The 14751-nt window shown below is 42.6% G+C and overlaps 1 protein-coding gene across 3 annotated transcripts in view; it reads right to left on the reverse strand.

Moving 5' to 3' along the window:
- The window catches only part of CCNI (cyclin I), a 59657-nt gene that overhangs the window by 27589 nt on the left and 17317 nt on the right, over positions 1-14751 (reverse strand). For 2 of the 3 annotated variants that reach the window (XM_087962748.1, XM_026676463.2), the window contains exon 2: positions 7689-7845. In XM_087962748.1, coding sequence (XP_087818874.1) covers positions 7689-7802 — 114 coding nt within the window. In that variant the 5' untranslated portion in view covers positions 7803-7845. Of the gene's footprint in view, positions 1-7688; positions 7846-13169; positions 13311-14751 lie in introns of those variants that run through there. The other variant, XM_026676464.2, reaches the window with a different exon arrangement.

Raw genomic sequence — 14751 nt, forward strand, 5'->3', positions numbered from 1 at the left:
TCTATCTATCTATCTATCTATCTATCTATATATATATATATATATATATATATATATATATATATATATATATATATAATCACATGACCCTGGGACACTGTAATTATCATTAAATACAGGCCAGTTGCCAAGCATTTGAATTTTGATCATATGACCCCAAGAATGGTGTAACGGTCTTTAAGTGTAAAAAGTGGTCGTAAGTCACTTTTTTCCAGTGCTGTTGTAACTTCAGACAGTGACCAAATGAACTGTGGTTAAGTCGAGGGCTTCTAACTATCCAGATTAGTAGATTCTGAGATCAAATATCTAACACCACGGATATGATTCTACACAGGGCACCCTGCCCAGAAACCTGGCATAAAACTGAAGCAAAGAAGTGTCTAATAATAGCAGAAGAGTTAATACCGGAGTAAATTCAACCCTTCCAAAGCAGTGCCTGACAATACTCAGATTATGACTTGATCCAAATTAAGCGCTTAGTACAGGGTGTACCGACCTCGGCACACCGCTGCCAATGCTGAATTGCCTGGAATTTGTAGCGGGAAGCTGCAGTGGGTGACACCCCGTGCCAGGCCTTTATTTTGGATTGGGTCTTCAAGGAGAAAGTAGCATGGATGTAAACAAGACTTTTCTATGTCAACATTTGAAACGTGGGTGTTTATTTGGCCACACGCTCCAGGTTATGTCTCGTCTGGTCAGAGACTCTGTAAAAAGGTTTAGAAAAGCAAGATAAAAGTTATCCAAAGGATAGATGTTCCCTCTATTAACATGGTGACACATGATAAAGGATGAAGCTCTAAAGCAGGAAGGGTCCAATCTTGGCAACTTTAAGACCTGTGGACTTCAACTCCCAGAATGCCCTAGTTACTCAGGGCAAATGTGTCCGAACTTGGTGACTTTTAGACTTGTGGACTTCAACTCCCAGAAGTCCCCTTGCCAGCAGAACAGAGGGATCCAGCCTTGGCAACTTCAAAGATTTGTGGGCCTCCACTCCCAGAATTCCCCAGCCAGACAAAGCAGATGAGTCCAATCTTGGCAACTTTTAAGACAAGAGTCAATTCCCAGAATTCTCCAGCTTAACTGAAGTCCTCAGCTCTAAAAAGTTGCCAAAGTTGGACGCTCTTACTCTAGAAGAGAAACATTCCAACTAGCAGAAGGAATCTATTTTGGATGGTATCTGCCATATGGATGGACCCTGCTGAGTCCGATCTGTCATTCAGATTATGCAATGAGTCTGGAAGCCGAACAGGAAGGATTTACTAGCAAATGACTGCAAAACAGGACAAATGTCGACCAGCCTCACAATGGGTTGTGAAGAACACACATTATGCTGTAACCGGGTAGACAGCTGGAAAAGGGCAGCACCCTGCAATCGTCATAGATACAAGTCAGTTGCCAAGTGTCTGAATTTTGATCATGTAACCATGGAGATACTGCAATGGTCCTAAGTGTGAAAAATGGTTGTAACCAGTGGTGCAATTCAACCAGTGTTAACAACCGGCTTGGTGATTTTTAAAAAAGCCCATTTTTCAGCTATAATACTTACGTTCTACTGCAGCTCCCGTGAGTAAAACAGCTGAGGCACGGCCAAAACCACCCTGCCATGCAAATCAGCTGTGCTCCAAAACAAGGAAATAAAAGCACAGGGAAGAGCAGGGGCAGGTGGGCGGGGTCAAATGATCTCCGCACTACCGGTTCGCCCAAACCGGTCCAAACCGGTAGAATTCCACCCCTGGTTGCAATTCACTTTTTTCAATTCTTTTGTAACTTGTCATGGTTACTAAACCAACAGTTTTAAGTCGAGGATAACCTGACATAATCTATTTTCACCCTAAAATCTTTGGAACTTGCTTCATTTTCCAATTTGGAAATTAATTGGGGTTGGGGAATTGGCGTGTAATGTTTTCAACCGCCGAGAAAGAAAAATAAATAAAGCGTCACCGAAGGATGCTTGCAACATTGGATTGATCTAATTTTAAACACAGAAGAACAGTGCTAGGCCAGAGATGGCAAACCTTTTCGGCACCAAGCGCCCAAACTGGAACGTGCGTGCATGTGCGTGCATGCACATGTGCTGGAGCACCGGAAACTCGAAAGCCAGCTGGCTGGTGCATGCATGCCCTTTTTTTTGGTCATCTTTTGGGGCTTTTTTCAGGATGCTTTTCGGGCCGTTTTTAGGCCATTTTGGGAAGACCAGTTGGCTGACGCACATGCCCACCGAGAGGGCTCTGCATGCCAGAAAACAGAAGAGCAGCTGGCAATGGTGCATGTGCCCACAGAGAGCGCTCTGTGTGCCACCTCTGGCACGCATGCCATAGGTTCACCATCGTGGTGCTAGGCTTTCTGGAAAAGGAAGCAACTTTTGCCAAAACTGCTTCAGTGGACTTTCCGTTTCCACCCACTGCTCCAATTGCAGGAGCCAGATATGAAAAGCAAATAAAATCTAAAGGATATGTTAAAAAATAATCTACGTTGCCAAATTAAAATGAAGTATTAGGCTATACAGGTAGTCCTTGACTTACAATCATTCATGTAGTGACTGTTCAAAGTTACAACGGCACTGAAAAAAGGGATTTACGACTGTTTTTCACACTTATAGCTGTTGTAGCATCCTCATGGTCACGTAACCAAAATTCGGACACTTGGCAACTGGAATGTATTTCTGACTGTTGTAGTGTCCTGAGGTCATGTGACCTTCTGACAACAAACTCAATGCAGAAGCCAGATTCACTTAACAACCATGTTACTAACTTAACAACTGCAATGATTCACTTAACAACGGTGGCAAGAAAGGTTGTAAAATTGGACAAAACTCAATCAACCACTATCTCGCTTAGCAACAGATGTTTTGGGCTCAATAATGGTTATAAGAGGGGGATTACCTGTACTTCAGTCAGTTAAAACACCGAACAAGTCCACAGCTCATATTTCTCACCACGTGGATGCAATGTATTTTTACTTACTACATTTTTATGCTATTCATCTATAAGGTAAGATTTTTCTTCAGTCCAGTTGCCTCCTGAAAAGGCACCTTTGGCACAACCATGACCTGGAGGACTGAGAATCACTACAGACTTTTAGCCGTACAATTTGGGATGAACACCTTTTGAATGGTGTCAAGAGTAGGAATAGATTTCCAGAGGGGAAAAAACGCAGACTACAGGAACCATTTGCAATATACAGGTGACCCTGAGGACACAGATAATCCTCCAAGTGGCCTCAACGACCCTCTAAAAGGATGCAAATGACCAGCTGTCTGGAAGGAATATCAATCCTTCCATTCCCTACTAATCCAGTCAGAGCTGAAGAAGCTTCTTGGATGAGAAGGGAAACATCTTCAAAAGAAAAAAACAAGAAAGTCCAGTTGCCTCCTGAAAAAAAAAAGCACCTTTGGGACATCTTTTCCTGTAAGGTGACTCTGAACAGCAATGGAAGTATGTCTTTTGCAACCTAAGGACCAAAAATTCTCTGTAGGTAAACTCTGTCTCACTACTTCTCCCACGAGCAGAAAACGTTCAGAAAACCTTTGGATGAATCATATGGAATAGCTGCCATGGGCAAAGTGGTTGCCATGGTTTTCCAAACAATCTTGGCTTTAGAGACAAAATATTCACGCCCACGAACTGTGCCCATACCTCTCAAACCTGTCCAACTGCAATCACGGATGTATACAACTATGAAATAATTTCTGCCAAAGAGAGCAAGTAGCATCTTGGCACCCTAAGTCATTTGTCTATTTCTTGGCAAATCGTGTCCCAGTTCTGTGAAAGGAGTTCTTTACTTACGACCACAATGGAGCCCCAAGTTTCTGTTGTTAAGGGAGACATTCGTTAAGTGAGTTTTGCCTCCGTTTTATGACCTCTCTTGGCAAAATTTGTAAGTGAATCATTGCACTCGTTGTCTTGAGAAACTTGACCCCACAACCTACAGTTGATAAGTTAGTAACCCGCAAAACTGGCTTCCCCCATTGATTTTGCTTGTCAATAGGTCACAAAAGAGGATCGTGTGACCTTGGGACACAGCAACGGGCTTAAGTGTGAACCAGTCGCCAAGCACCTGAATTTTGATCAGGTGATCGTGGAAAGGCTACAAAGGTTGTAACTGTGAAAGTCACTCTTTCCAGTGCTGTTGTAACTTTGAATGGTCACTAAACAAACCGTTAAGTCAAGGACTACCAGTAACCTTTCAAAAGAAGGATCAGCCACCTGGCAAAGTCTACACTGTAGAAACTGCAAGCATAGAGGTAGTCCTCAACTTACAACCACGATTGAGACCAGATTGTTAAATGGTTGTTAAATGAATTGCACCCTTTTTTTTTTTTTTTTTGCTACAGCCGTTAAGTGTATCACTGCAGTCTTTAAGTGAATTGTTAAGCAAATCCAGCGTCTCTCGTTGACTTTGCTGGGTGGAAATGGTCAATCGCAAATTGTCAGGTGTAAGTCGCCAAGAACAGCCGTTGAGTTCAAAGCCTTAAATGTTTATTACGTGCTACCTTTACCAAAAAAAAAATCTGATCTACTAATAGTCAGGTCAAAAAGGTATTAGATAAAGAGTCAATGGGATTCATAGAGGGCTGGACTTGGGCCTCCCTGCGGCTATGTAAGGATTCCAAACTGATGACGCATTTCACCCCGCCTTCAATCTCTGCTTGGTCATCTCCTTCAAAATGACACTCACATGATCCTTGGGGCACTGCAATCATCATAAATACAGGTAGTCCTCGATGTACAGCAGTTCATTTAGTGACCGAAGTTACCACGGCACCAGAAAAAGTGACTTATAACCATTTTTCACACTTATGACCATTATGGCACCCCCACTGCCATGGGATTTACATTCGGATGCTTATCAATTAACTCACATTTGTAGTGTCCTGGGATCAGTGACTTTTGCAACCTTCTGACACGCGAAGGCAATAGGGAAGCTAGATTCACTTAACAACCATGTTACTAAGTGCAGTCACTTAACAAACGTGGTGAAAAAAGTCACAAAATGGGGCAAAGCTCACTTAACAAATTTAACGACATACATTTTGGGCTCAACTGTAGTCATAAGTTAAGAACTACCTGTACATGATGGCTGCTAACATCCAAAGTTTGATTAAGTGACCATAAGGATGCTGGGACAGTTGTATGGGCTAGCACTGGTTATAAGTCACATTTTTCAGTGCCACTGAAAACTTCAAATGGCCACTAAATGAATGGTCATAAGCGGAGGACCTGTAGTTTGTGTTCTTTCATCTCTAGGATGAGATGGCTGGAATGCCATGTCTTGCTTTTTAGTCCCAATTTTCTAAAAGGTGACTTGTCTTTCCTCCCTTTTTTTCCCCTTAAAAAAAGAAACGGGAGAAGCTTCTTGGATAAGAAGCAAAACATTAAGAAAAATGAAAAAAAAAAAGTTTGCCTTTTGGAAAAAACACCTTTGGGACAAAATTTGGATGATTGAGAATCTCCACAGACCTCCTGCCTTTTATTTATTTTTTCTCCTTCTTCTTGCCTTCTGAGTGACTGATAGGGCAATGCTGTCACTAAAGTCAGCCCTACTCAAGATTTACAACCTTCTTTTTTTTCCATACGGAGAAAGAGACAGTCTGAAGGAGGCTTTGATGAGTAAATCAGCTTTTCACCAGCTCAACAACTTTCAACAACTGCTGGGTAAAAACATAGTAGAATTCTAATTTAATCAGGAAGTGCTGATATAAGAGAGACGCTAAAGCGCCTGTAGGCCAGTCAAGGAATAATGGATGGAAACTGAACAAGGAGAGATTCAACCTGGAAATAACTTTCTGACAGTGAGAACAATCAACCGACGGAACAGAAGTTGCCCCTCAGAAGTTGTGGGAGCGCCATTACTTGAGACCTTCAAGAAGAGATTGGACTGCCATTTGTCAGAAATGGTGTAGGGTCTGCTGCTTGGTGGGGGTGGGGGGTTGGACTAGATGACCTACAAGATCCCTTCCAACTCTGATTATCTGTTATCTGTTAACACAAAGCAGAATCTTTCTAATCGAGGGACTGTGCTGGCCCTATCCTCCTTTGCTTTGTATTAAAGAAGCTTTGAGTGACTTAGGACCATGTTTCACGCTTATAACCATTGCAGCATCTCCACAGTCATATGATCAAACTTCAGACATCTAGGGGAACCAGATTCACTTAACAACCGTGTTACTAATTTAAAAACTGCAGTGATTCACTAACAACTGTGGCAAGAAAGGTGGTAAAATGGGGCAAAACTCACTTAACAAATGTCTCACTTAGCAACAGAAATTTTGGGCTCCATTGTGGTCGTAAGTCGAGGACTACCTGTTTTCCAAGCTTGCTCAACTAACCATGGTGCACTCCTTCTGATGAACCACAGATTATTGATTTATTGCCGGGTTTATAGGTCATTCATACTGGGAATAATTCTTAAGCAGTATCCACCCAAATCCCCATAAATTGAAATACAGCAACAAAATCGCAATTCAATATTATTACTCCACCCATATACAGCAGCGTTGGGTTTAAGGAAAGCTATGCCAATGAGATTATGTCCTTGACAGTTAAAAGCATATATATGCATAAGGAAGCAGGAAATTTCTTAACTGTTTGAAGGAACAAGCCGGTTTATTCTCAGTAAGCTGCCACAGGGAAGTAGGCTTCCAATAACAATGATTTAATTCCTGTTGTAGCACAGCACAGTATGTTCTTTGACACCACGGGATGTTCACCAAACAAAAGATTGCTCAGCTGGCAAAATTAAAATGATATGGTTCTCTTTATTTAAAATTAAATGATAAGGACATAAACTGCTAAACAAACAGGCCCAATGTTCCATCAGGAGATGGGATGGATTCCATCAAACCAGCTCCTCAGAAACAGGAAGAGTCTTAGAAATAGAGTTGGAAAAACTAAGAAAGTCCAGTGGCCTCTTAGAATAGAACAACAGAGTTGGCAGGGACCTTGGAGGTCTTCTAGTCCAACCCTCTGCTTAGGCAGGAAACCCTACACCACCTTCAGACAAATGGTTATCCAGTCTCTTCTTAAAAGCTTCCAGTATTGGAGCATTTACAACTTCTAGAGGCAAGTTGTATCACTGATTAATTGCTTTCACTGTCAGGAAATTTCTCCTTAGTTCTAGGTTGCTTCTCTCCTTGATTAGTTTCCACCCATTGCTTCTTGTCCTGCCTTCAGGTGCTTTGGAGAATAGCTTGACTCCCTCTTCTTTGGGGCAGCCCCTGAGATACTGGAACAGTGCTATCATGTCACCCCTAGTCCTTCTTTTCATCAGACTAGACATACCCAGTTCCAGCAACCATTCTTTGTATGTTTTAGCCTCCAGCTCCCTAATCATCTTCTCTATACTCTTTCTAGAATCTCAACATCTTTTTTACATCATGGCGACCAAAACTGGATGCAGCATTCCAAGTGTGGCCTTACCAAGGCATTATAAAGTGGTATTAACACTTAAGGTGATCTTGATTCTATCCCTCTGTTTAAGCAGCCTAAAAGAACTGCCTTCTTCTGCAATTTTGTCAAACCAAACTATAAAGCAGGGGTCCCCAAAGTTGGCAACTTTAAGACTTGTGGACTTCCAACTCCCAGAATTCTCCAGCCAGCTCTGAAAGTTGGAAGTCCACAAGCCTTAAAGTTGCCAACTTTGGAGACTTCCACTATAGAGACCGAGTCGAAGGTGACGAAAGGTTTTACCTGATTGGGCTGAAATCTGGGCAGGTACACCTTCCACATCTGAGCTTCCCTAGAGATTGCCATCTCTAGGAGGACGGACAACCTCTCGCTCTGCAAGGGTCCTGAAAACTTCATGGTACCCCTTGGGTCTGCCTGCCACCCAACTGGACACAGCTACCTGCAAATGAAATAGAGAACAAAATAGACAATGAGCGATGTGAAAAGAAGCACACACTGCACATTTTCCATTATATTACTATTATTATTATTATTATTATTATTATTATTAGTAGTATTAGTAGTAGTAGTAGTAGTAGTAGTAGTTAATCTTTAGTGAGATTCACAGCCTTTGGGGCTGGTTGGTAACTCAACAACTTAAGTCCTAACCAAGGACCTAGGAACTGTTAAGATGGCGTCGAAGGATATAAGCTGTTCCAAGTAGGGTGTTTTTTTGTAGAATCAGAGTATTCAAGTCTGATAAATTCAGGATTTTCCAAATAGCAAGGTAGCCCCCCTTTAGGTATTGCTCCAAGGCAATATAATAATATGATATATCATCATCATCATCATCATCTGGAGCTTCACTTCCAATCGGAAACATCTTGTTTTGCCTCCAGAAAAAAACACTACGGGATCCCTGCTCCCATAGTTAGTTTTTCTGATTTGCTCCCTCAATTGCTTATCCAAGGTTCTTCAATGAGATTGGAAATGGCTGGTAAGCTTCTCAAAAAAGGTCAAATCCAAGTATAAAACCCAGGCACAGATTACAGGAAGTCCTTGACTTGCAACAGTCCGTTGAGTGACTGTTCAAAAGCTACAACAGCCCTGAAAAATGTGACTTATCACCATTTTTCACACGACCTTCGCAGCATCCCACGAGATCGAAGTTCAGACGCTTGGCAACTGACTCTTTCTTATTGATGACGGTTACATTGTCCCGGTGTCCTGTGATCACCTTTTGCGACCTTTTGACAGGAAAAATCAACGAGAAACCTAGATTCACTTAATAACCTTGTTATCAACCTAACAACCGTAGTGATTCATGTAACAACTGTGGCAAGAAAGATCATATAATGAGGCAAAACTCACTTAGCTCGCTTAATTTGGGTTTCAATGGCGGTCTGTAAGTTGAGGCCTACCTGTAACATCTGTTTTAACTGAGGTGTATGTTCCTCCTGGAAAGTTCTTCAGTAGCCAACCTGCACAACTTTTATTGCCCTGAAAAGATTTCAGATTCTACAGGTAGTCCTTGACTTACAACAGTTTGCTTAGTGACCATTCAAAGTTACAACGGCCCTGGAAAAAAAAAGTGACTCATGACCATTTTTCAAGCTTATGACTATTGAAGCATCCTCATGGTCACGTGATGTACATTCAGAGGCTCAGCAACTGACCCACACTTATGACGGCTGCCAAGTGTCCCGGGAGTCACCTGATCCCCTTTTGCGACCTTCTGACAAGCAAAGTCATTGGGGGGAAGAACTCACTTAACAAACTTCTCGCTTAGCGACCTAAATTTTGACTAAGGGCATATATATAATGCCCACTGACGTCCACGCCAAGGATCTTCCCTTGAAAAACTGCCAGCGCCCTGAAGAGAATTACCAATCACTGTCGTAAGCTACATTTCCTGGATAGAGGGTCAGGGTGCTCCACACATTCAGTCTTTCGTCATTTATGGCTTTGCTGTAATCTCAAGGCGAGCAGATGGCATCAACTATGCATCAGCAGGAAAGAAGCGCGGCAGGAAGCTTTCACAAGGATTCCAGCTCTAGGCCTGGCATGCTCCCTTTTCTTGAACGTTGAGCAACTCAAGTCCTAGGTTGCACTAACAGAAGGATAGAATCAAGATCACATGAAGCGTTAGAGCCGCTTTAATGATGCCTTGGTTAAGATCACACGCTTGGAATACTGCATCCAGTTTGGGTCGCCACGATATTAAAAAAATGATTTTGAGACTCTAGAAACAGGGGTATCAATCAGGGTTGTGTTTGACCTTGGGGGCAGATGGGCGGGGGGGGCATGGCCAGGGTGGCAGAGGTGATATTCAGCTGGTTCTGACCAGTTCTGGAGAACCAGTAGCGGAAATTTTGAGTAGTTTGGAGAACCAGCAAAGACCACCTCTGACTGGCCTCGCCAACCCCATCTATTCTCTGCCTCCCGAGTCCCAGCTGATCGGCTGGGTCTTCTTTGGTTGCCCTGCACGGGAGAACGGAGCTAGTAGGGTGGGGAGGGAATAGGGATTTTGCGGTAACCTTCCCCTGCCACGCCCACCCAGCCACGCCCACAGAACCTGCAGTAAAAAAAATTGAATCCCACCACTGCAGGGCGGGCGTGGCCAACTCGTGTCAGGGGCACCTGTGGTGGCCCAAATGCTCTGCCAGCAAAAACAGGCTCCCGAGCTCAGTTTTCGGCTGCGGCGGCTTCCTGCAACCCTCCTGCCAGTGAAAACAGAGCTCAGGAGGGCCGTGCGTGGCCCTTCCGAGCTCCATTCTTGCTTGCAGAGGCACTGTCGGCCAGTCCTTCACTGTTTCCAGGTGGCCCTGCGGGCCAGATCGAAGCCGGAAGGCCGCATCCAGCCCACAGGCCTTGAGTTTGACACCCCTGCTCTAGAAAGATGTAGAGAAGAGCAACGGAGATGATTAGGGGACTGGAGGCTAACATTTATGAAGAACAGTCACTAAAATTGGGAACGTCTAGATTAATGAAAAGAAGGACTAGGGATGACATGATAGCAGCGTTCCAATATCTCAGGGGCTGCCCCAAAGAAGAGGGAGTCAAGCTATTCTCCAAAGCACCTGAGGGCAGGACAAGAAGCAATGAGTGGAAACTAATCAAGGAGAGAAGCAACTTAGAACTAAGGAGGAATTTCCTGACAGAAAAATCAACCAATGGAACAACTTGCCTTCAGAAGTTACAGGTGCTATTATACAGTTAAGTTTTTAAGAAGATATTGGATAATCATTTGTCTGAAATTGTATAGGACTTCCTGCCTGAGCAGGGGTTGGACTAGAAGACCTCCAAGGTCCCTTCAAACTCTGTTACTCTGTTCACTCTTGAAGGTAATAGCAGAACAGTTTGAAGCACAATAGAAAATGAAGCAAGAATAAAAATAATAAAAGTTCATACACTGATTCTGTATTTTTTGTGTGTGTCTCTGGACTTTTCATGTTTCCTTCAGGGCACCAGATGTGAGAGGATGGAGAATGATCAGCAATTTTATTTATTCTACCTATCATGTATTTAAATATCATCCAGCAAATACTTCTCTTACATTTTCCCAAATATTTCAAACATCTATGCATCCATCTTCTATCACTGCACATGAAGATGCTAGAAGCAGAATGTATAAACGTGCATCATCTTGACATTTTAACTCAGTTGTTTATATTTCAGTTGTTCTCATCATGTGCTAAATAATAAATAAGCTGTTTATGAAGATAAAGGAATAGTAAATAAGCTATTTGAGGCTACCTGGAGAGCCAACGTAGGTCTCTCTTCCCAATCACAATCCCTACAGATCCTCCTTATTATTCGAACCAGATGAATTTGCCTCCACAAAGACTCCCCGACTTGCAATTATTCATTTAGTGACTGAAGTTACAACAGCGCTAAAAAAGCGACATGACCATTTTTCACACTTACAACCTTCACAGCATCTCCATGGTTACGTGATCAAAATTCAAACAGTGTCTGAATTGGCAGCACGATCCCCTTTTGCGACGTTCTGACAAGCCAAATAAATGGGGAAGCCAGATTCACTTTTAGCAACCATGTTAGAAACTTAACAATGGCAGTGATTCACTTAACGACGTGGCAAGAAAGGTAGTGAAAGGGGGCAAACATTCACTGAACTGCCTGGCTTAGCAACAGACATTTGGGGCTCAAATTGTGGTCATAAGTCGAGGACGTATCTGTATTCCTCTCTAACCAGCAACCCTTGCTGAAAAAAAACCCTTTCAGGCCGCCGTAGGACCAAAGCCATGGGAAAGAACCTGAAGCTTGGCATTTCTGCTGCTAAATGATGAAAATTGAAACCCGTCATCCTGGAATCTGGCCATGTTCTTGTTGGTCAAGCTGTTGACGAAGTCTGACCCTGACCGATTTAAATCTAGACAGCTTCACTTGCCTGCTTGTTTGCAGACAACCATTCTTTCACCAAAGTTGGCAATGAAACCGAAAGTTGTTCCAAAGCCTTTTTTTAAAAAAAAAAAAAACCAACACCACCAACTTGTAACGAAATTTTCTGAAGAACAGCCAATTCCATATTTCCAGAGCTAGTTAAAAATTGGAGAGTCCAGAAGGTGAAGAATTTGATGAAAAGAGTATTGTGTAAGTATCTCAAACTTTTATCTTTGGGGCAAGCAAAGAAAATCTTATTTACCTGCAAGCCTGGCTATCCTCTATTTTTGGAGAATGAGAGTTAATCCTCGGTTTACGACTTTTTGTCAGTTAAAACAGCACTGAAAAAGGTGTGACTTATAACCATTTTTCACACTTATGAATGTTGTAGCATCCTCGTGGTCACAAGATCAAAATTCAGACACTTGACAGCTGACTCTATTTGACAGTTGCAGTGTCCTGGGGTCATGTGATCCCCTTTTGCGACCTTTTGACAGGAAAAGTCAATGAGGAAGCCAGATTCACTTAGGAACCGTGTTACTAATCTAATATCTGCAGTGATTCACTTAACAACTGTGGCAAGAAAGGTCTTAAAATGGCGTGAAAAGTCACTTAACAACCATTTTGCTTAGCAACAGAAATTCTGGACTCAGTTGTGGTTGTTAAGTCAAGGACTACCTATGAGAAGATCCACGGTCAATTTTCACCAATTTTCACATGTCCTGTCCCCGTGACTTGAGCATCTGGTTGGAGAAGATTGTTCTGAACTCTTTGCAAAGAGCTGGAGGTTTGGGAACATTATATTTACATCTAATCTCCAAGGAAGAGCAGCTGACTTCCAACTAAGGGTCAGTAATATAGGATAGTAAGACCATATCTGGAATACTGCATCCAGTTTTGGTCATCAGATTACAAAACAGATCTTGAGGCTTTGGGGAAAAGTCCAGAGAAGGGCAACTAAGAAGATTAAAGCCCCGGAGACTAAAACATATGAAGAACGGTTGCAGGAATTGGGTATAGCTAGTCTAGAGAAAAGAAGATGACACGATAGCAGTATTCCACTGTTTCAGAGGCTCCCATAAAAGAGGAGGGAGTCAATTTATTTTCTAAAGCAGGGCAGGAACAAGAAAAGATGGATGGAAACTAATCAAAGAGAGAAGCAACCTGGAATTCAGGAGAAACTTCTTGATGGTGAGAACAATTAACCAGTGGAACAGCTTGTCTCCAGAAGTTGTGGGAGCTCCATCAAAGGAGAGGCTTTTAAGAAGAGACTGGACAGCTACTTGTTTAGAATAAGCAAGGGGTTGGACTAGAAAACCTCCAAGATCCCCTTCCAGCTCTATTCTGTTTCTGAATATCATTTGTTGATAGTCCACTTACCTTGACTTTCTGTAAACTGTTGTGGTCCATGTTACAAACCACTAAGTGTTAAGTTTACTGAGGTGCCCATTCTTTCCTTCCTGCCATCCTGATGTGGGTCCCTTCTACTTATTCCAGTCAGAAGTAATCAGAAGTTGAGTGAGGAAAGAGGAAGTAACTTTGGGTGATGCAAGCAGAGACAGGAATGAGAAACTAAGTGATTCACAGGGGAAAAAAAACCCAGGAGAGTCACAAAGTTCATCCACTGATAAGCTTATCTCAACATGGAGGCCTCCAAATGGAGACTTTAATACCCATAATCCTTAACCAAGGATGCAGACTTCCCCCCCCCCCCAAGCTTTAATTTTTAAACTTGAAACATGTATGGATAGTCCTTGACTTTATAACCACAATTGAGCCCAAATCTTCTGTTGCTAAGTGAGACAGATGTTGAGTGAGTTTTGCTCCGTTTTTAAGACTTTCCTTGCCACCGTTGTCAAATGAATTGCTGCAGTTAAGTTAGTAGCACAGTTGTTAAGTGAAATCTGGCTTCCCTATCGACTTTGCTTGTCAGGTCACAAAAATGGGATCACGTAACCCCTGGGACACTACAACCATCATAAATATGAGTCAGCTGCCAAGCATCTGAATTTTGATCACGTGAGTATGGGGATGCTGGAAGTGTGAAAAACAACCCTAAGCTACTTTTTTCAGTGCCACTGTAATTTTGAACGGTCCCTAAGTGAATGTTTATAAGTCGAGGACTACCTACGGTATACACATTTTCATTTATATTAGAATTGTTTTCACTGGCAAGCCTGTTTGGCTGCTTTTTAGGAGCAGAAAAGCAGCACGTAAATCCAACAGTATTTTTTTTTTAAATAGAAAAGAACTGGGGATTATCTTTTAATGCCTAAAAAGGTTTGGGCCTAGATTACTGGAGAGATTACCTTTTCTTCCATATAAAACCAAGCTTGAAAACTGCAACGGTAGATGGGACAGCAATTTTAATTAGCAGAGGTCTTACACCATTAAAAACCATGGAAGTCCATAACAAAGGCCTGGAGACTACCAAACATATACAGTGGTACCTCAGTACTCAAAGTTAATTGATTCCAGGAGACGTGAGGAGTACCAAAAACTATGAATGCCAAGCAAGTATTTCCTGTAAGGCAGCAGTCCCCAACCTTTCCACCTTGGGGGCCCCGTGTATGGGGGAGGGGGGCATGTGAGTGGCAGGTGCATGCACAGCTCCAATGCAAATAGGAAGAAAGGGGGAAGAGAGTTGTAGGTGCAAGGTGAAAGAAAGAAAAAACAGCATAGACTTCTGACTTTTTCAAGTGCAATAAAATACACAGAATTGGAAGGTACCTTAGAGGTCCACTAGTCCAACCCTGATACCCCAAGGCAATGAGAATTAAACAGAAACCTAAAAGCCAAGAGGACGGACAACATAGACCGAGGCTTGCACGCTTGAGGGTGCTTGAGGGGAAGATGCTTGTTTTGACATGCAAAGCTCAACTTGAGCAAACGAGGGACTGAAGTGTTCTTCGCTCACGCGAGTGGAACTCCACGCGTGAGCAACAAGGGCCCACCACTCATC

This window comes from Notechis scutatus, chromosome 4 (genome assembly GCF_049901735.1).
Source record: "Notechis scutatus isolate UNSWTSFEM ecotype Mainland chromosome 4, rNotScu1.2, whole genome shotgun sequence".
NCBI lineage: Eukaryota > Metazoa > Chordata > Lepidosauria > Squamata > Elapidae > Notechis > Notechis scutatus.